Here is a 27,532-nt window from a genome sequence, read left to right as displayed (position 1 = left end):
TTTTTGCCGCAGCGGTTGTGAAAGTGCTTGATTTAATATGCAGCGCAGTCTTCTTTTTAAATGTTAATATAACCGACAATCAACCTCATTTAATTTAAAATCGTAATTGTGACTAAAACTTGATTAATTCTGCAGCCCTTAAAAATATACCTGGCCAACAAAGCTGACGCTGATGAACTAATAAAGGCTGTTGGATGACAGGCTTAACATCTTCAAAGACAATATGAACAGTCCAGTTGCGATTGTTTCAAAAGGTGGGATGAACTGGGAAAAAACACTTTGGGCGAAAGGAGGGATATACACCCTACTGTTAATCAGTCAATGACAGGACACAAAACAACCATTCACACTTCTGGAAAATGTAGTCTGTCCAATTAACTTAACATGTGTGTTTTGAGGACGTGGTTGGAATCTAAAGAACCACAATTAGGAAAGAAACATGTAAACAGAGAGAGAACATGTAAACTCCACCCACAAATCTTCCAACAGAGATTCTAACCCCCATCTCCAGACTGAGGTTGACATGCTCAATCACAAGAAAGATAAACAATGCTCTCTTGAAACAAGAAGGGAAGCGTATTGAAGTTAGTTCAGGAATGTGCTTTCACAAACAAGTAAGACGACTCTTGTTAGCCAGTGATCAAAGTTCACAAAATGATGCTGCAATAAAAACACCTTTAACCCAGAGTCTAATGCAACACGGTCACACTTACAGTATAGAATATGCAATCACAATAAAGTGTAAGTGCAAGCCACTGACCTGAAATTAAAGAAAAAACTACTTAGTTTCTTGCATCATAGTACCAAAAAGTTTATGCAAACCCTAAAAAATATACATGGATCAGTTTGAGACACTGTAAAAGGGTAAGAGGTAAAATGTGGTGTTAGTGTCATCTGTTCTAATGCCAGCACAATAAGACCGAAGACTATTTCAATAGACCCTTTTCGTGTGACGTTATACAACTTCTGATTTTGAAGACGGTTGCCTTATAGAGAGCGGGCTTCAGGTTTTTTGATGAAGTGTCCCGCGATGCTTTGTCGGCAGCCACATTCGTAGGCTTTGTATACAGAGAATAGCGCTAATCATAAAAAAGTTCTTTAACTTTGATCGCATCCTATAAATGTTGTTGTCCAATAAAGAAACATGTATTGTTTACTTCTTTTATTGTCAAATTTATCCTGGTGCTGCACCACTGCTTACTGTTTCTTTCACTTCCGGTCAATGTGTCACAACTACTATACTAGAGCATGCATGATGTTTGTGCAGGTGTTGGCATGGTATGCTAACACCTGCACATTTTAAGCAGGCTACCAGTACATGTATAAGCCTTTTTACCACATTCCACACTGGGGACGCGAACCCTGGTCGTTCGTGTGAGAGGCGAGCTTGCGGACCACTGGGCTAAAAGCCCTAACTAGCAGCTAGCACTACTCTTGAAGTTGTCAGAGAGTGAGGTAAACCAACATAGATCTGGCACAACTACAGTGGCTGGCCCCCGTTACACATGCGGCCAATAATGTAATTAATTATTAATGCCAGGAAGATTGAGAAGAGAAGACCAGGGTTTCTCCTTAATGTAATTGAATGTGTCGCAATGCAACAGCATTTTTGTTACCGCCACACCTTAAAAATAAGGGCTTTTTTTTTACTTGAAAACAAATTAAAGTAATAAATTGCAGCCCCCAGATGAAATCACACAAAGTCTGACGCTATTTTTTTACTTTTATTACCAATTTTATGATAAACAACGGCACAATTCCGACAGGTTTTACCTCCCATGAAAGCACATTTGTCTCCTTGAGTCTTCGCTTCCCCGCTGGACACACAACAATGCTTCCTCATTCTCTGCCAATCACCTTTCAGGCCCGGAAGGTGTGTGTAAACATGGGAAAAACTGATATCAAATCGAAACCACTCGAACATAAAACATTAAATGGTCGTTACAGTAAGAATATATATATATATATATATATATATATATATATATATATATATATATATAGCCTTTTATTTGCGCACTATGGACAAGTGACGTACCAAAAACTTGACCACCAAAAAAAGACTTTGATAACCGAAAACCACGCTACCGAAACCGGATGTAAACAAAACGCACGCCATTGTCTCGAGCGTTGTCAGCATGTCCGCGATGTGGACATGATTTTTATATATATTGAAGAGATGTGCAAATATTAAGAGAACAGTGGGGCTTTTAAGAAGAGAAAGTCCAACTAAAGCAACAGCCCGAAGCAAGCCTCTTTCGTCAGGGACATCGAGGGACAGAAGTTAGGAGTCTCTAAACAAAAGTATATTCTATAATAACACCAGAAGATGCTTGGTTTGTTGCTAGTTGTTCTTCATTTAAAAAGTTATTAAAAGTCTGTAAACACTTGAAAAAATCTCAACAACGTACCTTTTCCAAAAAAAAGCAACAATTGAAAATATGGCAAAAATGTTTAAAAAAAAACAAAAACATGTTAATACTAATTAATAAACACAGATGTGTTTTAAATGTATTTATACATTTATATCTTTGTACAGCCTATTTGCGCACTATGGACAAGTGACGTACCGAAAACTTGACCACCAAAAAAATACTTTGATTACCGAAAACCACGCTACTGAAACCGGATGTAAACAAAACGCACGCCATTGTCTCGAGCGTTGTCAGCATGTCCGCGATGTGGACGTGATTTTTATATATATTGCAGATATACCCGCGGAAAGCAATCTACAAAATGTGCAAATATTAAGAGAAAGTCCAAACACTTGAAAAAATCTCAACAGCGTACCTTGTGCAAAAAGAAGCAACAATTGAAAATATGGCAAAAATGATTAAAAAAAAAAAGAAAAGTTAATACTAATTAATAAACACAGATGTGTTTTATAATTAATAAACACAGATGTTTTAAATGTATGTATACATTTTTAAACCTTTTATAAGAAGTCCTATCATCATAGTCACGTCATTGTGGTACCGCCCATAACCACGCCTCCACCGCCACAGGTATCTTGGCACCATGAAGAGTTAACGATATCTGGAGAGGTGACTTAGGCCATGTCCACACGAACACAGATACTTAAAAAATGCATACTTATCTCTGCGTTTAGGCCTTTTGTTCACACGCAAACGCATACTTTTGTCTTTAAAAACGCAGACTTTTAGAAACGCTGGCTAAAGTGTGCAGTTCCAAAACTCTCTGTGTGTGCGTGTACACGGCACAAACGGGGACTTGTGATGATGTCACGGTTGCGCGCTGTCATTTACAAAGCTCAACAACACTGCCTTTAACCACATTATAAGAGCAATTACTGTATGTTTGGACGTAAATATGCTGCTCTTTTCACTCAACATTGATTAAAAAGACACATCAAAATGGGCTTTGCGACACTCCCGTTGGTCCTAATGACAGTCAGCTGTTTGGGATACGATTGCTGTCGAACCTCCACCTGATGGAACAACTTTGACAGGCAAGACTTTTTGCTCAGTGTCATAAAAAAGGTGCAACATTATTTTATGTTTTTAGTCCTTTAATGACAAATCATGAGGTCAACTTATGTGTGTTGCTTCCATTCTTGTAGATGGAGCCGGGCGCGATTGTAACCGTGTATGCACGTAAAAAGCGACCAAGCAACAAAAAAGAACATAATGTAGCGTCCTCCTTGTAGTGTGTACTGATGTTAAAGACAATATACACTTCATTGCACATGTAAAATATCACTATGTCCATGATTAAATGCTTTATAATTCCACGAGAGTTATGCAGCTGTACACGCACGTCAGTGTGCTTTATATAGGCAGTCAAACATGCAAAATAGTTTCCTTGGCTCGTTAGTGCGTGCTGATTTTTTAAATAATGTACACTTCACTGCACATGTAATGCATTACAATGTTGCTAAACATGTTATAATTCTATCAGTGTTGGGTTTCAGCAGCACAGGCGTGCATGCGCTCTTTAAACACTGAAAAGAGATAAAGTTCCCAGGGCTCTGTGTACGTGCAAGTTGGTTTTAAAGATAATGTACACGTCATTGTGTACGTCTAGTACAGTGGTTCTTAACCTTGTTGGAGGTACCGAACCCCACCAGTTTCATATGCGCATACACCGAAACCTTCTTTAGTGAAAAATAAAATGTTTTTTTTTTCTCAAATTCAAGACAAAGTTATATGTTTTTTTTTACTGGTGCACAAAATGAACCGTGCATGAACATCACCTTGTTCAAAGAACAAAACCAAAACAGTGCATGAACTGAAATGAAAATACACACCTGCAAATCAGTGTGACTTCTGCTGTTGCCTTCGAGAGACCAGTTCAAATATGCATGGCTTCACCTTGGCAAGTGCCACTATCCTTTTTTCCCCTCAGCAAAATCTGTTCCTTTTCTTCGTTTTCCACCCAGACATACAATACTAGTACACAGCTCATGAAAAACAATATTTTTTGTTATTGTCATTGTAAGTGGGCCAAAACACTTATATTAGAAAATAATCTCATGGAAATGACTGCTGTCATTTGAATATAATAATAAAACATTTAACTTGTTATTTAGTCAGGTTTGGGACAGGTGTGCGTCTGGGGTGCCCACAGTGCATGTGCATGTGCACGTCTGACGTCGCTCACACGTGCTCTACTGAATGCTCAAGGAGTTTTTGCGTTTGCTCACGCATATGGAAAATTAGAGGGAACATTGTTTGGGGTTATCCATTATACGCCGATAGGGAGAAGATTGTGTCTTGACCTCCGCGGCGGAGGCTCAGCCGAACCCCTGAGGCCGACTCACCGAACCCCTAGGGTTCGATCGAACCCAGGTTAAGAACCACTGGTCTAGTATATCAAAATAAAACATAACGGAAGTGTAATGCCAACAAGTCAGCTGTGGCGGCTTTTTTTCAGGCTTCTGATTGGACAAAATGTGCATGACAGCAGGTGTATGTGTTTGTGTGTAGACAGAGACCATTTTGAAACTACACTTGTGTGGATGGAGATCGTTTTAACCCCAAATATGCGTTTTTGAAACTGTCTGTGTTCGTGTGGACATGGCCTCAGTCTGACTTCCAGTGTTTGATTTTGTTGCTCCATTTCTTTTATTGTAAGGTGTAGGGGTCTATATTGTCAATAATCCCACATTTACCATCATACATACCGTATTTTTCGGAGTATAAATCGCAGTTTTTTTTCATAGTTTGGCCGGGGGTGCGACTTATACTCAGGAGCGACTTATGTGTGAAATTGTTAACACATTACCGTAAAATATCAAATAATATTATTTAGCTCATTCACGTAAGAGACTAGACGTATAAGATTTCATGGGATTTAGCGATTAGGAGTGACAGACTGTTTGGTAAACGTATAGCATGTTCTATATGTTATAGTTATTTGAATGACTCTTACCATAATGTGACGTTAACATACCAGGCACGTTCTCAGTTGGTTATTTATGCGTCATATAACGTACACTTATTCAGCCTGTTGTTCACTATTCTTTATTTTAAATTGCCTTTCAAATGTCTATTCTTAGTGTTGGGTTTTATCAAATAAATTTCCCCAAAAAATGCGACTTATACTCCAGTGCGACTTATATATGTTTTTTTCCTTCTTTATCATGCATTTTCGGGCGGAGTGACTTATACTCCGAAAAATACGGTATTACTTTCCCGATATAGCATCTAATCCTCTCCGATATCTTAACAGAGACGTGTTACCCATAGTTAACAAAGACAGAGACGTGTTACCCATAGTTAACAAAGACTTATAAGCCAAAATTGTCAATGTCAAATCGTACTTGTTGCCTTGGGAAAATTACACCCATCCAGGATGGCTGCCGTTGTGGCGAGTGCCAGATAACGTCACACGATCTAAATAAATCTATACCAGTAGGCATTATTTTAATGCCCGGAAAGTAAACTAAATGATAAAAATGCAGTGGGTATACATTACAAAAGGGTTGGAGTCAGCATGACATTTCCAGTCAGTTATACTACATCGCGGGGTGCCATCATTGGCCAGTTTCCTGCAAGCAGCAACATATGCGTGACCAACAGACACAAAGCAGAGGCAGTCATCAAGGAGGGTGTGGCGGAATCATTGCCAATACCAGTTATCGATCACTGCAATCCGGCCAAACAGGCCGTTTTATCATTGACAGTGAACACTTTGTACCTGAATAGTTGCACACAAGTACTGAACGAGGCAGCCCATATGTTATTCTGTGAATACATTTAGAAAAGTATGGTTGCAATGTCGTTAGCCGTGTTTCACGGTTGTGAGTCATATATCCATATATCCAGTCATATATACAACTAGGATTTCTGCAACACATTAAATGGTCAATTGACGTGATCTTTATTACCTGAAGTTGTTTGACAGCTATTGTATTCATCAGTATGCACCATTATGCCAGGGGTGTAAAATAACACAATTGCGGTTCCTAACTACGTGGATCTACGCTTTCGTTCGCTCAGCTATGACGTGATTTTATTGATGAAAGCTAACGTTAGTGGTTACGTTGTTGTACATACGGAAATGCTTTCGCCAAAGTTTTTATTGTATACAGCTTTGAGATTTGATTCGCTCTGCCGTCAGTGACTGTTCAGCTCGGCTAGCATGATAGCCTCACCACTCCCTGTTTGCTTCGTAGCCGGTTCGACGCGTTTCAGTAATAAAGGCAGTATTTGAGGCATGTGGATACGAAAACATATTCAACGTAAATATACAGTCACACAAATGGCCAAAACAACAACAATAATACAAGTAAATAGTTAGAAACCCTTACCGACAGCTAGAACCTTCGCCTAGCCCAGCCCCTTTAAATCCAAAATGTCGCCTCAAACTGCAAAGTTCTCCCATCAGCCCTTGCGCTCAAGCAAATTTTTCATGACGTAATGTTTTGTTTATGCCTCTTCTAATACTATATAAGTGTAGGTTGGATGGAAAGTACAAATAACTCATGAATAAATGTATTATATATTTGATTAATCAAAGCTAAAATAAATAACTAAATAAAAACTTCAACTTCTAGTGTACCGTCGGAAAAAATATGCGTTGATGCTGCCATCTAGTGGTTACAGACTTTCAAATTCTTTAAATCAATTGCGTATCGTGTTAAGATTTTTTTACATACATTTTTTAATTTGCGCGGGTCAAAGGAAATATACATCAATTGCATACTATGTACAGTTTGCATACCATGGATGTGTACACTGCGTATGCAGCCTGTATGTACAATAATGAAACATCGCGTTGAGGTTAACCGTGTTTTGAACAAACCACAAACAAAGGTTGTCACCCATTTCCCACGAAAGGTGGTTTTGTGCATAATAAAATAAAAATAATGCCTTTTTTACATTTTTTTATTTTATGAACCTTTATTTAAAATATGCAACATTTATATACAATAGAGAAATACAAATAATCAAAACAAGTACAAAAACAGTACAATAACAGTGCAAAACAGCACCAGGGGCTGTAAATTCAATAAAGTAACTAAAATTGAATGCATATATATATATATATATATATATATATATATATATATATATATATATATATATATATATATATATATATATATATATATATATATATATATATATATATATATATATATATATATATATATATATATATATATATATATATATATATATATATATATATATATGTAACAGAATGTAAAGCCATTGGCTCACACAAGTTCCGTAAATAATTTACATTTGGACCACAGCAACATAGTTTTCCCATATTTTTGGTTGTTAGAGGTAGAGAGTGTTTTAAAGTAGAGTTCTAATTCTTTTTTAGAGGCAATAAAACAGGTCGGGTATTGAGAAACTTACATTTTTGAATATAAAACTTAGCTTAATTTATAATGAGGTTGCTCAGTGTTCGGGAACTGCGTCATCACTTTGCGACGCGGCGTACAGTCTAGCGAAGGACGCCAAGACGACTGTCGTTATGATATAAGGCGAATATAAAGGTTTGTTCTTTTAATATGTACACTATGTAAGATTTCTATGTCCTTATGTTATAAATTCTAGTATTTAGCAATCTAATGAACGCGTCTGGGTGTCCAGCGACACGTGTTAACCTTTTCAAGCCATGCGCTAAGCTAGTTCTAAATGACCGAAAAACCAAAGTGAAGGTTTCTTAAAACTTAAACGAAAATTACATTTGGAGTATGACTGACGTAACGAATTGTGTCAATGTAGTTTACATTCAAGCATACATATTCACAACTGAAGTTATTTTACGGCACTTTTCACATGAAGCCGGGTCGCACCAAGTACTGTAGGTATGTGTGTAACATCCATCCATCCATTTTCTACCGCTTGTCCCTTCTGGGGTCGCGGGGGGTAGGCGGGGTACGCCCTGGACAAGTCGCCAACTCATCGCAGGGCCAACACAGCTAGACAGACAACATTCAAATATTAAATGTTTCACATGAAACCAGTATTATCAGACATTTCTTGTATATAGGTATAATTTTCCTGTGATAAATATTAAGAAAGGTATGGATTATTGAAACCGGTGAAAATGCACACATTTCTGGTTAATTTCTTAACAGTAGTGTCACGATTTCACGTGTGACCTTTTTGTTAAATCTGATTTTTAAAGGCCTACTGAAATTATTTTTTAAAATTTAAACAGGGATAGCAGATCCATTCTATGTGTCATACTTGATCATTTCGCGATATTGCCATATTTTTGCTGAAAGGATTTAGTATAGAACAACGATGATAAAGTTTGCAACTTTTGGTCGCTGATAAAAAAAAAAGCCTTGCCTATACCGGAAGTAGTGTGACGTCACAGGAGGAAGGATCCTCACAATTCCCCGTTTACAATGGAGCGAGAGAGATTCGGACCGAGAAAGCGACGATTACCCCATTAATTTGAGCGAGGATGAAAGATTTGTGGATGAGGAACGTTAGAGTGAAGGACTAGAGAGGCAGTGCAGGGTGTATCTTTTTTCGTTCTGACTGTAACTTAGGTACAAGGTCTCATTGGATTTTACACACTCTCCTTTCTCTTTTGTGGATCACGGATTTGTATTTTAAACCACCTCGGATACTATATCCTCTTGAAAATGAGAGTCGAGAACGCGAAATGGACATTCACAGTGACTTTTATCTCCACGACAATACATCGTTGACGCACTTTAGCCACGGAGGTAACGTGATAGCATCGGGCTCAAATGCAGATAGAAACAAAATTAAAAAAAAACCTGACTGGAAGGATAGACAGAGGATCAACAATACTATTAAACCATGAACATGTAAATACACGGTTAATAATTTCCAGCTTGGCGAAGCTTAACAATTGAAGCTAACTTAGCTACGGAGCTAACGTGATAGCATCAGGCTCAAATGCAGATAGAAACAAAATTTTTAAAAACCCTGACTGGAAGGATAGACAGAAGATCAACAATACTATTAAACCATGAACATGTAAATACATGATTCATTTCCAGCTTGGCGAAGTTTAACAATTGAAGCTAACTACGGAGCGGCGGCGGGCGTTGTAGCTTTCGACGACACCCCAGCCGCCATCAGAGTCGGCAAGAAACATATATTTCCCCAAAGTTACGTATGTGACATGCACATAGCGACACGCACGTACGGGCAAGCGATCAAATGTTTGGAAGCCAAAGCTGTACTTACGGTAGTGCGTCTGCTATCCAGCTCAAACACAACACAACCTCCTGGTTGTGTTGCTACAGCTAGCTGCTAATACACCGATCGCACCTACAACTTTCTTATTTGCAGTCTCCATTGTCCATTAAACAAATTGCAAAAATTCACCAACACAGATGTCCAGAATACTGTGGAATTGTTCGATGAAAACAGAGCAGTTTGTATGGTGACACATTGGGTACGAATACTTCCGTTGCCATCGTGATGTCACGCGCATACGTCATCATACATAGACGTTTCCAACCGGAAGTTTAGCGGGAAATTTAAAATTGCACTTTATAAGTTAACCCGGCCGTATTGGCATGTGTTGCAATGTTAAGATTTCATCATTGATATATAAACTATCAGACAGCGTGGTCGGTAGTAGTGGGTTTCAGTAGGCCTTTACAGTGTCATAAATTTCTTAATATTTATACCATTTAAAAATAAGACCAGGCAAACGGCGGCTCCAAAAAATCAGTGTGTGAATCGATCAATTTAAAATTTATCGGCAGACTTACAGATAAATGCACTACTTATATTATAATAGGGATTCCAATGACTATTTGACTCACCTTAGATCAGTCTTTCTCAAACTTTTTTTTTTCAATCAATCAATCAATCAATCAATGTTTATTTATATAGCCCTAAATCACAAGTGTCTCAGAGGGCTGTACAAGCCACAACGACATCCTCGGTACAGAGCCCACATACGGCGGCGTGGCGTAGTGGGTAGAGCAACCGTGCCAGAAACCTGAGGGTTGCAGGTTCGCTCCCCGCCTCTTACCATCCAAAAAATCGCTGCCATTGTGTCCTTGGGCAGGACACTTCACCCTTTGCCCCCGGTGCCGCTCACACCGGTGAAATTAATGATGAATGAATGGTAGGTGGTGGTCGGAGGGGCCGTAGGCGCAAACTGGCAGCCTCGCTTCCGTCAGTCTACCCCAGGGCAGCTGTGGCTACAAATGTAGCTTACCACCACCAGGTGTGAATGAATAATGGGTTCCCACTTCTCTGTGAGCGCTTTGAGTATCTAACAATAGAAAAGCGCGATATAAATCTAATCCATTATTATTATTATTATACGGGCAAGGAAAACTCACCCCAGTGGGACGTCAATGTGAATGACTATGAGAAACCTTGGAGAGGACCGCATATGTGGGTAACCCCCCCCCTCCAAGTAACACCTCAGAAATCATTTGGCTCTCTAAGTACCACCATAATGACCAACATTAAAATACAGTAGCAAAGTAGGCCTAAGTATTCATTAACAAGGCAGAGGTTTCCTTTAATAAGTACAGTATATTTAATATTGGCGGCGGCGTGGCTCGGTTGGTAGAGCTGCTGTGCCTGCAACTTAAAGGTTCCAAGACACCTTACCCAGTGCGACACACTGGTTTTAATGTAGCTTAGATATGTAGATATTGGGTTTCACTATGTAAAGCACTTTGAGTCTCTAGAGAAAAACGCTATATAAATGTAATTCACTTCCCATTTTTGGCCACTGTAACATTACACACAGTTTGAACAGTAACACTGTGGTAACGTCTCGAGTCACGTCATTACAATATTTAACTTATTCTTTGGCATACTACTAGATGTAGACCGCATACCACTAGTGCAGTGGTTCTTAACCTTGTTGGAGGTACCGAACCACACCAGTTTCATATGCGCTTCCACCGAACCCTTCTTTAGTGAAAAATAAAATGTTTTTTTTTCTTTCAAATCCAAGACAAATTTATGTTTTTTTTGCTGGTGCAGAAAATTAACCGTGCATGAACATCACCTTGTTCAAAGAACAAAACCAAGACAGAGCATGAACTCACAACAAATTACACTCCTGCAAATCAGTGTGACTTCTGCTGTTGCCTTTGGGAGACCAGTTTAGATATGTGTGGCTTCACCTTGGCAAGTGCCACTCTCATGTAATTTTCACAGCAAAGTCTGTTCCTTTTCTTCGTTTTTATGTCCATCATCCTCGAAAAGGATTGCTCGCAAAGACTGGGGGTATCCATAATTCGCCGATAGGGAGAAGTTGTCATTTACACGATGAGTCGGGTGTGTCTTGACCTCCGCGGCGGAGGCTCCGCCGAACCCCTGAGGCCGACTCACGAACCCCAAGGGTTCGATCGAACCCAGGTTAAGAACCACTGCACTAGTGGGACCCATACCACAGTTTGAGAATCCCTGCCTTGGATGTTTTGCTAGGGGCTTTTGGCAAGTGTAAACTTGGGAAATGTCAGAGACTTGTGCCACATGTACTTGGTCAATCTGAAAATTTCGATATTCCGGATAAACTATGATATGTGTTCTACGTCATCAGTGTTGGTGTATAGTGGTGATGAAAACAACTCAAACGCAGTTGAACTCTGAATACAGAGATCCTGACGCTATTCAGATTGCACGATCAAGCGTGAGACGCGCTGAGTGACCACTGCCGATATCTAGCCAGCGGGGAATACACACATACCTACACCAAGCTCCTCATAGATTAAATCAAACAAATTAAAGCACATGTAAGTCAACTTTTGGTGACCGAAGAAAGGAATAACTTGCTCGAGGGAAGTAACCTCAAACTAAACCCAGACTCCAACAATATCAATGTTAACTAAACGCATAATTATAATGATATGTGCTTGTCTAAACATACTTTTATCTCTCCTGTGCAGCTCTAGTAGGAGCGATGGCGATGTCTTGTTTGACCCGAGGCCTGCGCTCCCTCACTGTGTCCCAGCCTGCTCTGCTGTTCGCTCACTCTCAGGTCTGTCACTTTAGATCAGTGGTCCCCAAACTGCGGCCTGCGGGTCTCGTCCGACCCGCCAAAACAACTCGAGTGGCCCACCTAATGATCCCAAACAATCCGTCAAAACATATTTCAGTTCAGTTCAGTTTCATTTTATTTTGAACATACATACAATACAATGTAATTCATCACGTATTTCCAGTTGTTTCATTACAGCACTTCCAAAAAGGAGTAGGAAGAAGCTGAGCTTATTTAATCCTACCTCTTTTCATACCATAGCAATTTTATCCTATTTCCTTGTTCTCTGTAACATAACAGTGAACAAATAAATAATAAACAAATAATACACCATATTTAGTAAACAACTATTAAATACATACTTAAATAATCTTTGTTTCGAGAAAAAAAAAGGTTCAAGATGTTCATCATAATTCTTGTTCTGTGTACTTTGTGAATACTTGTAGTTTGAACAGTCTCTTAAACTAAATCATATTGGTGCTTTGTTTGATTTCTTTGGTTAATCCATCGCATAATTTAATTCCACATACTGATACGCTAAAAGTTTTAAGTGTTGTCCAAGCATACAAATGTTTTAAATTAGATTCTCCTCTAAGGTTATATTTCTCCTCTTTTGTTGACAAGAATTGTTGTACATTCTTGAGTAGCAGGTTATAGTTTGCTTTGTACATAATTTTAGCTGTTTGAAAATGCACCAAATCGTTGAATTTCAATAATTGTGATTTAGTAAATAAAGGGTTTGTATTTGGCCCTAGTGTGTGAATGTTGTCTGTCTATCTGGGTTGGCCCTGCGATGAGGTGGCGACTTGTCCAGGGTGTACCCTGTCTTCCGCCTGAATGCAGCTGAGATAGGCTCCAGCACCCCCTGGACCCCGAAAGGGACACGCGGTAGAAAATGGATGGGATGGATGGAAGTTCTCTATATCCAACATAATGTATTATTCTAATTGATCTTTTTTGTAATACCGAATGAAGCACAAATTTGTAGTTGTTTCCCCATATTTCTGCACATATTTCTGCATTTTAATATTGCATTTTCCCATAGACAGCGTGACGTCTCGGGCGAGCACACTTTTACAGTCAATTAGTGCTCTACGGCGTGCATAAAATGATAAAAACAGTTGGGAAACGGAAAATAGATTCAGTGTGCAGTTTTTAAACAGTGGTAGACTGATGACTTTGTTTGTCCAGTGCAAAGAAAAAATAGTTTATTTGATCTGCAAAGAGACAGTGGCGGTGTTCAAAGAATTTAACATCCGCCGACACTACGAAACTTGCCATAAAGAGCAGTATGGTAGCTTGCTGGGCAAATGGGTGGCAATGCTAAACTGAATTTGCTGCCCAGTAGAGTACAATGCTCTGCCAAACGCAGGCAAACCAGTCATCCATTTGGAAGCTTCAAGGTAGTTTAACTGATTGCAAGCTGTGGAAAGGCGTTCACTGATGAGGAGTTTGTTAAGAAGTGTTTTATTCTTGTTGTAGAGGAGGTGTGTCTTGATAAGAAAGATACCCTGAACGCGGTGCGTCTGTCCTCATCTATAGTTACCAGGCGAATTGAAGATACGGGGCATAATTTACATGTTTAGCTCTTCTCGTGGAGAGTAGTTCCAGAGCCCTTGCTGTGTGTCGAAGTGAGGCCGACAAGATCTAGCCGGAACTTCTCTACCTCGCACACCAGCTCAGGCTCCTTCCCTCCCAGCGAGGTGAAGTTCCATGTTCCAAGAGCTTGCTTCTTCAGCCGAGGCTCGGACCGCCAAAAGCACTGCCTTCAACTGCTGCCCAGCTCACAAGGCACCCGACTTCTATGGCCCCTCATAGGTAGCGAGCTCATTGAAGGGGGGACTCACGTTGCCTCTTCGGGCTGTACCCGAAGAGGCAAGCCTGCCCCATGGAGGCAGGCTTGGCCACCAGGCACTCGCCATCGAGCCCCACCTCCAGGCCTGGCTCCCGAGGGAGGTCCCCAGTGACCCACGTCCCAGCAAGGGAAAACTGTGTTGTTCTGTCGTTGTTTATTCATAGAAGCCTTTGAGCTGATTATTGTCCGGTCCCTTACCTAGGACCTCAGCGTTCCCAGTAAGGTCTATTCCGTTGTACTGGAGAGGAGGCTACGCCGGATAGTCGAACCTTGGGTTCAGGAGGAGCAGTGTGATTTTTGTCCTGGTCGTGGAACTGTGGACCAACTCTATAATCTTGGCAGGATCCTTGAGGTTGCATGGGAGTTTGCCCAACCATTCTACATGTGTTTTGTGGACTTGGAGAAGGCATTCAACCATGTCACTAGGGGAGGTCCTGTGGAGAGTTCTCAGAGAGTATGAGATGTGACGGTATGATCGTGTCAGAGTTTTGTCCGCATTGACGGCAGTAAGTTGGACCAGTTTCCAGTGAGAGTTGGGCTCCGTCAAGTCCAACTCTGTTCACAACTTTTATGGATTCGGTTTGGTGGCTGCAGAATTAGGACTCTGCCAAGATCTTCAGCTCTCACTGGATAGGTTTGAAGCTGATTGTGAAGAGACGAGGATGAAAATCAGCACTTCCAAATCCGAATCCATGGTTCTCGCCCGGAAGAGGGTGGAGTGCCATATACGGGTTGGGGAGGAGCTCACAGTAAAGCCGCTGCTCCTCCACATCGAGAGGAGTCAGATTAGGTGTTTTGAGTCAGAATGACCCCCCCAACGCCTCCCTGGGGAGTTGTTTAGGGCACGTTGGACTGGTAGGAGACCACAGAAAAACCCAGGACATGGTGGCGAGACTATGTCTCCCAGCTGGCCAGGGATCGCCTGAGATCCCTCGGGAAGAGCTAGACAAAGTAGCTGGGTAGCTGCTTAGGCTGCTGCCCCCGCAACCCGACTTCAGATAAAACGAAAGAAGATGGATGGATTTACATGTCGAGCTGAAGAGAAAACTAAAGGTTTTGTGAGTGTGTGTGTGTGTGTGTGTGTGTGTGTGTGTGTGTGTGTGTGTGTGTGTGTGTGTGTGTGTGTGTGTGTGTGTGTGTGTGTGTATATATATATATATCCATCCATCCATCCATCTTCTTCCGCTTATCCGAGGTCGGGTCGCGGGGGCAGCAGCCTAAGCAGGGAAGCCCAGACTTCCCTCTCCCCAGCCACTTCGTCTACCTCTTCCCGGGGGATCCCGAGGCGTTCCCAGGCCAGCCGGGAGACATAGTCTTCCCAACGTGTCCTGGGTCTTCCCCGTGGCCTCCTACCGGTCGGACGTGCCCTAAACACCTCCCTAGGGAGGCGTTCGGGTGGCATCCTGACCAGATGCCCGAACCACCTCATCTGGCTCCTCTCGATGTGGAGGAGCAGTGGCTTTACCATGAGCTCCTCCCGGATGACAGAGCTTCTCACCCTATCTCTAAGGGAGAGACCCCCCACCCGGCGGAGGAAACTCATTTCGGCCGCTTGTACCCGTGATCTTGTCCTTTCGGTCATAACCCAAAGCTCATGACCATAGGTGAGGATGGGAACGTAGATCGACCGGTAAATTGAGAGCTTTGCCTTGCGGCTCAGCTCCTTCTTCACCACAACGGACCGATACAGCGCCCGCATTACTGAAGACGCCGCACCGATCCGCCTGTCGATCTCACGAACCACTCTTCCCTCACTCGTGAACAAGACTCCGAGGTACTTGAACTCCTCCACTTGGGGCAAGATCTCCTCCCCAACCCGGAGATGGCACTCCACCCTTTTCCGGGCGAGAACCATGGACTCGGACTTGGAGGTGCTGATTCTCATCCCAGTCGCTTCACACTCAGCTGCGAACCGATCCAGTGAGAGCTGAAGATCCTGGCCAGATGAAGCCATCAGGACCACATCATCTGCAAAAAGCAGAGACCTAATCCCGCAGCCACCAAACCGGATCCCCTCAACGCCTTGACTGCGCCTAGAAATTCTGTCCATAAAAGTTATGAACAGAATCGGTGACAAAGGGCAACCTTGGCGGAGTCCAACCCTCACTGGAAACGTGTCCGACTTACTGCCGGCAATGCGGACCAAGCTCTGACACTGATCATACAGGGAGCGGACCGCCACAATCAGACAGTCCGATACCCCATACTCTCTGAGCACTCCCCACAGGACTTCCCGAGGGACACGGTCGAATGCCTTTTCCAAGTCCACAAAACACATGTAGACTGGTTGGGCAAACTCCCATGCACCCTCAAGGACCCTGCCGAGAGTATAGAGCTGGTCCACAGTTCCACGACCAGGACGAAAACCACACTGTTCCTCCTGAATCCGAGGTTCGACTATCCGGCGTAGCCTCCTCTCCAGTACACCTGAATAGACCTTACCGGGAAGGCTGAGGAGTGTGATCCCCCGATAGTTAGAACACACCCTCCGGTTCCCCTTTTTAAAGAGAGGAACCACCACCCCGGTCTGCCAATCCAGAGGTACCGCCCCCGATGTCCACGCGATGCTGCAGAGTCTTGTCAACCAAGACAGCCCCACAGCATCCAGAGCCTTAAGGAACTCCGGGCGGATCTCATCCACCCCCGGGGCCCTGCCACCGAGGAGCTTTTTAACTACCTCAGCAACCTCAGCCGCAGAAATAGGAGAGCCCACCACAGATTCCCCAGGCACTGCTTCCTCATAGGAAGACGTGTTGGTGGGATTGAGGAGGTCTTCGAAGTATTCCCTCCACCGATCCACAACATCCGCAGTCGAGGTCAGCAGAACACCATCCTCACTATACACGGTGTTGATAGTGCACTGCTTCCCCTTCCTGAGGCGGCGGATGGTGGTCCAGAATCGCTTCGAAGCCGTCCGGAAGTCGTTTTCCATGGCTTCCCCGAACTCCTCCCATGTCCGAGTTTTTGCCTCCGCGACCGCTGAAGCCGCACACCGCTTGGCCTGTCGGTACCTGTCCGCTGCCTCAGGAGTCCTATGAGCCAAAAGAACCCGATAGGACTCCTTCTTCAGCTTGACGGCATCCCTCACCGCCGGTGTCCACCAACGGGTTCTAGGATTACCGCCACGACAGGCACCAACTACTTTGCGGCCACAGCTCCAATCAGCCGCCTCGACAATAGAGGTGCGGAACATGGTCCACTCGGACTCAATGTCCAGCACCTCCCTCGCGACATGTTCAAAGTTCTTTCGGTGGTGGGAATTGAAACTCTCTCTGACAGGAGACTCTGCCAGACGTTCCCAGCAAACCCTCACAATGCGTTTGGGCCTGCCAGGTCTGTCCGGCATCCTCCCCCACCATCGCAGCCAACTCACCACCAGGTGGTGATCGGTAGAAAGCTCCGCCCCTCTCTTCACCCGAGTGTCCAAAACATGAGGCCGCAAATCCGATGACACAACTACAAAGTCGATCATGGAACTGCGGCCCAGGGTGTCCTGGTGCCAAGTGCACATATGGACACCCTTATGCTTGAACATGGTGTTCGTTATGGACAATCCGTGACGGGCACAAAAGTCCAATAACAACACACCACTCTGGTTCAGATCCGGGCGGCCATTCTTACCAATCACGCCTCTCCAGGTTTCACTGTCGTTGCCAATATGAGCGTTGAAGTCCCCCAGTAGAACGAGGGAATCACCCGGGGGAGCACCCTCAAGTACTCCCTCGAGTGAATCCAAAAAGGGTGGGTACTCTGAGCTGCTGCTTGGCGCGTAAGCGCAAACAACAGTCAGGACCCGTCCCCCCACCCGAAGGCGGAGGGAAGCTACCCTCTCGTCCACCGGGTTGAACTCCAACATGCAGGTTCTGAGCCGGGGGGCAACAAGAATTGCCACCCCAGCCCGTCGCCTCTCACTGCCGGCAACGCCAGAGTGGAAGAGAGTCCATCCCCTCTCGAGAGAACTGGTTCCAGAGCCCTTGCTGTGCGTCGAAGTGAGTCCGACTATGTCTAGCCGGAACTTCTCCACCTCGCGCACTAGCTCAGGCTCCTTCCCCCCCAGCGAGGTGACGTTCCACGTCCCAAGAGCTAGCTTCTGTAGCCGAGGATCGGACCGCCAAGTGCCCTGCCTTCGGCTGCCGCCCAGCTCACATTGCACCCGACCTCTATGGCCCCTGCTATGGGTGGTGAGCCCATTGGAGGGGGGACCCACGTTGCCTCTTCGGGCTGTGCCCGGCCGGGCCCCATGGGGACAGGCCCGGCCACCAGGCGCTCGCCGTCGTGCCCCAACTCCGGGCCTGGCTCCAGAGGGGGGCCCCGGTGACCCGCGTCCGGGCGAGGGAAATCTGGGTCCATAGGTTTTATTTTTCATTGAGGTCTTCGAGCTGCTCTTTGTCTGATCCCTCACCTAGGACCTGTTTGTCTTGGGAGACCCTACCAGGGGGCATGGAAGCCCCCGGACAACATAGCTCCTAGGATCATTGAGACACGCAAACTCCTCTACCACGGTAAGGTGGCAGCTCAGAGAGGAGATATATATATATATATATATTCAAAAGAGAACTTTCATCTGAATATATATATATATATATATATATATATATATATATATATATATATATATATATATATATATATATATATATATATATATATATATATATACATTCATTCAGATGAAAGTTCTCTTTTTCTGGCCATTTTGAGCGTTTAATTGATGCCACAAATGTGATGCTCCAGAAACTCAATCTGCTCAAAGGAAGGTCAGTTTTGTAGCTTCTGTAACGAGCTAAACTGTTTTCAGATGTGTGAACATGATTGCACAAGGGTTTTCTAATCATCAATTAGCCTTCTGAGCCAATGAGCAAAAACATTGTACCAGTAGAACACTGGAGTGATAGTTTCTGGAAATGGGCCTCGATACACCTATTTAGATATTGCACCAAAAACCAGACATTTGCAGCTAGAATAGTCATTTACCACATTAGCAATGTATAGAGTGTATTTCTTTAAAGTTAAGAATAGTTTAAAGTTATCTTCATTGAAAAGTACAGTGCTTTTCCTTAAAAAATAAGGACATTTCAATGTGACCCCAAACTTTTGAACGGTAGTGTATATACATATACATATATACATATACATATATATATATATATATATATATATATATATATATATATATATATATATATATATATATATATATATATATATATATATATATATATATATATATATATATATATATATATATATATATATATATATATATATATATATATACACACATATATATACATATATATATATATATATATATATATACACACATATATATACATATATATATACACACATATATATACATATATATATATATATATATATATATATATACACACACATATACATATATATATATACACACATATATATACATATATATATATAATTATATATATATACACACATATATATACATATATATATACACACATATATATACATATATATATATATATGTATATATATACACACATATGTATATATATATGTGTATATATATATATATATATATGTATATATATATATATATATGTATATGTATATATCAGTGGCGTGCCGTCACTAGAGGCAGGGGAGGCACGGCCTCACCTGCCATCATGGAAAGAAAAAAAAAAGTAAAAAGAAAAAAAAAAAAAAGAAATTGTTATATGTATCCAGTGATTATACTAAAGTTATTTTCCATTTAACTTAACCAGTTTTAGATTATTTTTATTTTTTTTTTCACATTTGCCGTTCAAATACTGAGAAGAGACGGTGCGGTGATCAGCAGCCAGTTGAGGCACGTCACTGATTTGTGCCTCAATATGGATTGTGCGCAATGACTCGGCTAACTGCTGGCCTGCTGTGCAGTGAGACTGTATTGCTATATGAATTATATTATACATTTCCATAGTTTAGTTAGCTGAGGTATATAATGTACAGTGTATTTTGTCAACAACTGTATGTGTGTAACGTATTTTTAGTGCTGAGCATTCATAGAACTCTGCTGCAAAGACACACTGTGAGAGGCTTGTCTCATAACCCCGCCTCCTGGTGCCAAGCACCTCCGCCGCAGAACGCACCGCCCGACGGGAGCGCCACACCAACCAAAGCCCACACCCAAACCCTTCACGTGCAAGACCGAATCCACCCAAAAAAAGTCACTTAACAAGAAGCCAAAAAGTGCAAAAACAACAATGCTCGCGCTGCAGGAGCCGCGAACGACCGCAGGAACACAACATTAGGTACACCTGCACTGCAGGTTCATATGTTTGTAAATCTGACTGTGATGATGCAGTCGTGCCTCACCAGACATTAACCTCACCGCACGCCACTGGTATATATATATATTTATATATGTATATTTATATATATATTAGGGGTGTGGGAAAAAATCGATTAGAATTCGAATCGCGATTCTCACGTTGTGCGATTCAGAACCGATTGTCATTTTTAAAAAATCGATTTTTTTCAAATTTATTAAAAAAGTTTTTTTTGTTGTTGTTTTTTTTAAATTAATCAATCCAACAAAACAATACACAGCAATACCATAACAATGCAATCCAATTCCAAAACCAAACCTGACCCAGCAACACTAAGAACTGCAATAAACAGAGCAATTGAGAGGAGACACAAACACGACACAGAACAAACCAAAAGTAGTGAAACAAAAATGAATATTATCAACAACAGTATCAATATTAGTTACAACTTCAACATAGCAGTGATTAAAAATCCCTCATTGACATTATCATTAGACATTTATAAAAATAAAAATAAATGAACAATAGTGTCACAGTGGCTTACACTTGCATCGCATCTCATAAGCTTGACAACACACCGTGTCCAATATTTTCACAAAGGTAAAATAAGTCATAGTTTTGGTTCATTTAATAGTTAAAACAAATTTACATTATTGCAATCAGTTGATAAAACATTGTCCTTTACAATTATAAAAGCCTTTTTACAAAAATCTACTACTCTGCTTGCATGTCAGCAGACTGGGGTGGATCCTGCTGAAATCCTATGTATTGAATGAATAGAGAATCGTTTTGAATCGGGAAAAAATCGTTTTTGAATCGAGAATCGTGTTGAATTGGAAAAAAAAATCGATTTATATATATATATATATATATATATATATATATATATATATATATATATATATATATATATATATATATATATCCTGGCCCCTGGCCAAATTCTTTTAACCCAATTTGGCCCCCGAGTCGCAAAGTTTGGGGACCCCTGCTTTAGACACATTACACACCACAAAGTAACTAACATGCACTTTGTCCGTGCCGACAGGTTAAACTAGGACCTCAGGTGTCTGGAGTAGCGCCATGCCGGGGCTTCCTCACCACAGCCAGTCTGGAGCAGAACAGAAGCTTTTGGAAGCAAAGAGAAAAGTACACCGTCCGACCAATTGGCATGAAGAAAACAGGAGGCAGAGATCACACGGGTAAAACGTAGTATATGTAAAGACTTCCATTTTTGTGTAACTGTAATTTACTGGCAAATAAATTTAAATTTTGATTTGATCTTGTATGAACTTCGTACCTCCTTGTTAATATGCAAACACAAGTAATTTACATTTACATTTTACACTTTGTGATCATACATCTGTCCTGAGGTTTTAATCTGAAATGTGTAAGCACAGTACCGATGATTTCCTCCTGTTTTTGTCAGGTAAAATCAGAGTACATGGCATCGGAGGGGGCCACAAACAAAGGTATCGCTGGATTGACTTCCAGCGTCTGCGCTATGAACCAGACAAAGAAGGACAGCCCTTTGATGAGAAAGTTATGAAAGTGCGATACGACCCATGCAGGTAAGTTTCTATAATCAACACGTCAAATACAACTTGGTTGTCTCATCTGGCCTGCTTCTAATAAATATTTTTAACACAGGACCGCTGACATCGCTTTAGTCGCCGGAGGCAACCGCAAAAGATGGATCATTGCTACAGAGAAAATGGAGGAGGGAGACATCATTAAAACATCAGCAGTCATTGGACGCATGGCAGGTATGGCATGACTAAAAGTAGGACAAATGGTTGCCTTCATTAAACATGTGAAAGTGTATTGAGGATTTTTTTGAAGTAGTAATGGATTGTACAACATATAAGGATTCCTCTTCATGTCACATTTGCAGTCTATCAGGGCAGTCAATTTATTGTGTAAATTGCAATTTATTACCGTCGTATTTAGCACGTTATGTTTTTTAAATCGTCTTAATCTTAGATTTTATTTGCTAAATTAAGGCTGTGGTTTGACTCGTAACATTGCGAAGAAGCAGAGAACAGAATTGCCTGCGGCGGCATGAACAGCAACTGTGATGCCTCCCACACATGAGACTGTGTATGGCCCAGAGATCCGTAACCAAGTCGACCACCTCACCGGTGTCGTGCCAGATTTTGTATTCTTCTGCGAAGCGCATAGGAGTGCAGACACACACACACACACACACATACACACACGCACACGCCGGCATTGACGAACCTTTCCAGAGTTTCCGCAGTCTGTCGCCTCGTTTCACTGCCCCGACTTCTGTGGGGCCTCGCTGGATGTGCGTCAAAGATCAAATTTTCCCTATTGTTACTATATTGAAAAATGTGTGAAAACCTGCACAAAATGCAGTACTGTTTGTCTCCTTGGACTAGCAGGACTAATTGCTAGCTAGCCACAGTGCTAGGCACTCTTCTGTCATGTGGTAACACTTCTCATTGCCCCATAGAACAAAGTCAAGGGGGAGCATCCAATTGATGACATGAGGGCCACCCTCAGAACATGGTTGTTTTTTTTTCTTGGCCTCAAAAAAAAAATTGAAGAATTGAGAAAAATGGCATGTAATGACAGAAAGTTGAAATCTGGAAACCAACATCTCATGATAACACTGAGATCTGTGTGAATTAGTGCTGTCAAATGATGATTTTTTAAATTAATCACACATTTGAATTTAGATTATTAATGATCAATCACAGGTTATTACTCGCTCGCATAATTTTAATTAAAGGGGACCTATGACGATTTCAGTCTACATCTTAAACACGTCCTTGTGGTCTAGATCAGTGTTTTTCAACCACTGTGCCGCGGCACAAGTGTGCCGTGAGATACAGTTTGGTGTGCCGTGGGAGATTATCTAATTTCACCTATTTGGGGTAAAAAATATTTTTTACAAACCAGTAATTATAGTCTGCAAATGATGTGTTGTTGTTGAGTGTCTGTGCTGTCTAGAGCTCGGCAGAGTAACCGTGTAATACTCTCCCATATCAGTAGGTGGCAGCAGGTAGCTAATTGCTTTGTAGATGTCGGAAACAGCGGGAGGCAGCATGCAGGTAAAAAGGTATTTAATGCTTAAACAAAAAATAAACAAAAGGTAAATGCCCCTAAGAAAAGGCATTGAAGCTTAGGGAAGGCTATGCAGAACGAAACTAAAACTGAACTGGCTACTTTGTAAACAAAAACAGAATGCTGGACGACAGCAAAGACTTACTGTGGCGTCCACAATGTACATCCGAACATGACATGACAATCGACAATGTCCCCACGAAGAAGGATAAAAACAAAGTAGATGCGGGAAATATCGCTCAAAGGAAGACATGAAACTGCTACAGGAAAATACCAAAAAAAGAGAAAAAGCCACCAAAATAGGAGCGCAAGACAAGAACTAAAACACTAGACACAGGAAAACAGCAAAAAAGTCCAAATAAGTCATGGCGTGATGTGACAGGTGGTGACAGTACACCTACTTTGAGACAAGAGCTATAGTGATGCATGGTTGGTTATGGTTTAAAGTCATTGCGACGATGACTTTTTACTGTCAACTGAGTTTTAGTTTTTTAATGATTTCTGCTGGTGGTGTGCTTCCGGATTTTTTCAACGCAAAAAATGTGCCTCAGCTTAAAAAAGGTTGAAAAACACTGACATAGATAATGTGTATTGGATATGCTTTGGTGTAAAATGTAAATAAATGTGGCTCCAGTCACTTTTACAACCTGAACCACAGACACATCTGTTATTACGCACGTGCCAAAATGAGATGAAAACAATACTTTATTAGGTGTGTAACGATTCATCTACTACATCCATATATTGATGTGTAGATTCAACTACATCGATCTGTGCTTAGCAAGTATGTCTTCCAGAAGACAGGTATCGATCCAACATTGTTTTAAAAGGCAATCGACGATACTAGAAAAAAAAAGAAAACATTGCATTTAAAAGGGAACTGCACTTTTTTGGAATTTTGTCTATCATTCACAATCCTTATGTAAGACAAGAACTCATATGTTTTTCTTTTTTTTTAATGAATTCTAACTAGCTAATAAAAGCAATCAAAAGTCCGCTAACAATGGAGCTGACTACTTGATGTCAACGTAGGTACACACGCTTGTGATCACGGCGCCGCTAAATAGTCTGTCTGCGTTAGCGCTTATAATAACAATATCACTAATACTTGGTTAATATTGTAGTTACGAAATGTAAATGGAGTATTGTTGGCACTTTTAGGTTTTTAAAAAAAAAATTGGGTTTAACGGGTGGAACAGAGGACCTTGTCTTTCATAATGATTGTGAACAAACGTACAGTTCCCCTTTAAGAATAGCAGACTTTATATGAAACTTAGCACTTTTAATAAGGACATTAAATGTTATACAAGTCTATCTGTCAAGGTGTGTTGTTGACGAACCCCAAGATGCAGAGATGGCGGCAGGCTTGGTACAGGAAAACATGGTTTTAATGTTCAAAAATAAGAAAAGGAAAACACGAACCAGGAAGCAGGAACAGGAGTCAGGATCCAGGGAATAGCTTAACGCACACAGCTAGCAACGACAGCAAACAACGACACAACAATACTCCAACACCGAGTGGTGGACAAAGCCGGTTTAAATGGTAGCTCCTGATTGACACCGGGTGTGGCCCGGGGCCAATCAGCCACAGCTGAGGGGAAAAAGCACTCAGGGAGACAATCAGGAAATAACCAAAATAAGAGGGCTGACCGGAAAAAAAGACCGGAAACAAAGACAAAACGCAGAGGAAAAACTAAGACATAGTCAAACTGTCAGGGACAAGCCTGACACTATCTGCCCGTCTGTGGCGTCCTCACCATCAGTCGACAAAACAAGAATGTCAGATAGCTACGGTGGCCGAGAAAAGTCACACCAAATGCAAATGCGACAACACAACAACATAAAGCCACAACAATAAGTTTCAGCTACAGCCTTATTGCAAAAGCCACAACAAATACAAATGATATAACATAAAGCCACAACACAATTTTAACCCACAAAAGAAGTGATAGCGGTCACGTTTCTCTGACGGACCAAGTGGCTGAGGCGGAAGGTTGAAAAGGGTGTAATGAACATAATAGTATTATAAAAACAGTGGTTGATGACTGAAAAACTGGTCACACTTGACTTACTTTTCCAACTTGTTTCATTTACACCGATTTTCAACTAATGAATCAAAGTTTATTCGTATAGTACCTTGTATGTATTGCACGCCTTATTCTGCTCTCCTACTAGACACAACCCACTTTGCACACGTTGAGTAAATCAGCTTTGCATGTGCTATCAAGTTTGCACGTGTTTTAGTACATACAAACCTTTCGTAAATCAGGCCCTTACTGTATAGTGTCTGCTGTCACTGGGATGCCGACTGTTGGGATGTTCATAGCTTCCTGTTTAGATGAAGAATTAATCGTAATCCTCGCCAAGGGTTAATAAAAAAGGTGGGTGCAAACGAGCATCTTTTCCCGTCTTTCTCGGCATCTCTGTGTCTAAGTCGGCTGTCGGTTTATGACCACGTCCTTCTATCAAGGTGACAGGCATGATTTATGATATAGAATTGACTTCCACTAGCTCATGATGTCATTACAGCAGCATACGCAGACTTCTGTGATCAATGTGCTGCTTCAAGTAGGTCCTTAACATTAGTGCTTGTTATAACAATATATTGTTGCTGCTTTTTGGATGTTTTGAGTTGGTTTTATGCACGCAGTTATGTCATGACTCCCATTAGCTCAATTGTTAGCTGACTTTGCTCGCGTTTATTTACGAGTTAGAATGAGTCAAAAATAAAACATGTTCTAGTTTCACATAAGGATTGTGAATAAGCAATTTATAATTCTTTTTTTTTTAAAGATGCAGTTCCCCTTTAGTGTTTAATTTTTTGTGTTTAATCACAAGTTAACTTGTTATTTTTGGCAGCCCTAATTTAAATTTGGGTTTGATTTGGACATGGTGAATTAGTAAAGCCACAGATATGTTAGCATGAGTTATTGCTAAGATATTTGTGTTTACACCACTCTTGTGTGGAAGAAAATATTAAATGACTTTAAAAAGCCACTTTTGTTTTATACACCATTTAAAAGCCACTTTTGTTTTATACACCATCTAAAAGCCACTTTTGTTTTATACACCAATCTTTTGATCTGGCACAATATTGTATTACATTTTAGAGAAAAAATACCTCAAGTTGAGGGTTTTTCTCATAATTTTATTTAGGGGAGATTAAAAAAAGAAACAATTACAGAGCATATAATGACTTGCTGAGTTGTTTAATCTTTTGACAAAATGAAAATGTATGATAAGATATTAAAGAAGGGTGTATGATTGGTTACCAGTGTCAGCCAATGAGGGTGATTCCTACCCACTGGGAGCACTTCCTGTGGGCACACTGATCAATAACCTGGAGGTCCAACCTGGGAGGGGATCAGAGTACATCCGCGCTGCAGGTAAACTAAAGCATGAACGTAGTTACTTTGACACCGTTTAATGACTTCACTTGCTTTCTCATGTGATCAGGCACAAGTGGGGTTTTACTACGCAAAGTCAACGGAACGGCGATTGTTCAGCTCCCGTCGAAGCGGCAGGTTCAGGTGAGCTCCCATGACGACAAATAATAAGCACGACGCTCTGAATAAGCTGAGAGTTGGACATGAAATATACACACAGGTGTTGGAGACCTGCATGGTCACGGTGGGCCGGGTGTCCAACGTGGACCACAATAAAAGGATAATCGGCAAAGCGGGACGCAATCGCTGGCTCGGCATTCGCCCGTCCAGCGGCTTGTGGCAGAGGAAGGGCGGCTGGGCGGGGCGCAAGATTAAACCGCTGCCGCCGATGAAGAGTTTCGTCAACCTGCCCTCCATCTCAACTAACTGATCATGTGTGACACACCGGAATAAATAAAGGAACGCTGTTTGTA

General features: G+C 41.5%; 2 protein-coding genes across 2 annotated transcripts in view; one reads left to right on the top strand and one right to left on the bottom strand.

The window, feature by feature from the left end:
• The window catches only part of klc1b (kinesin light chain 1b), a 59,142-nt gene extending 52,288 nt beyond the window's left edge, over positions 1-6,854 (bottom strand). Inside the window, exon 1 of the mRNA XM_062058577.1 lies at positions 6,773-6,854. The gene's annotated coding sequence lies outside the window, so the exon portion shown is untranslated. The remainder of the gene's footprint in view (positions 1-6,772) is intronic.
• Positions 6,855-7,830: 976 nt separating this feature from the next.
• Positions 7,831-27,503, top strand: mrpl2 (mitochondrial ribosomal protein L2). Its single transcript, XM_062058575.1, has 8 exons — positions 7,831-7,972; positions 12,335-12,426; positions 21,632-21,785; positions 22,013-22,154; positions 22,234-22,349; positions 26,949-27,059; positions 27,130-27,203; positions 27,280-27,503. The coding sequence occupies exons 2-8, from the start codon at positions 12,349-12,351 to the stop codon at positions 27,487-27,489; spliced, it is 885 nt and encodes a 294-aa protein (XP_061914559.1). The 5' UTR covers positions 7,831-7,972; positions 12,335-12,348; the 3' UTR covers positions 27,490-27,503.
• The last annotated feature ends 29 nt before the right edge of the window (positions 27,504-27,532 follow it).

This window comes from Entelurus aequoreus, linkage group LG09 (assembly GCF_033978785.1).
Source record: "Entelurus aequoreus isolate RoL-2023_Sb linkage group LG09, RoL_Eaeq_v1.1, whole genome shotgun sequence".
Classification (NCBI taxonomy): domain Eukaryota; kingdom Metazoa; phylum Chordata; class Actinopteri; order Syngnathiformes; family Syngnathidae; genus Entelurus; species Entelurus aequoreus.
Note: the sequence above shows the minus strand (reverse complement) of the source record. Positions and strands in the feature narration are given on the sequence as shown.

Excerpts from the sequence above, each read along its gene's own strand:
- mrpl2 (XM_062058575.1), top strand. The coding sequence starts at position 12,349 with ATGGCGATGTCTTGTTTGACCCGAGGCCTGCGCTCCCTCACTGTGTCC. Across the intron at positions 22,155-22,233 it reads GTGCGATACGACCCATGCAG|GACCGCTGACATCGCTTTAG; the intron begins GTAAGTTTCTAT and ends TTTTTAACACAG. Across the intron at positions 27,060-27,129 it reads AGAGTACATCCGCGCTGCAG|GCACAAGTGGGGTTTTACTA; the intron begins GTAAACTAAAGC and ends TCATGTGATCAG.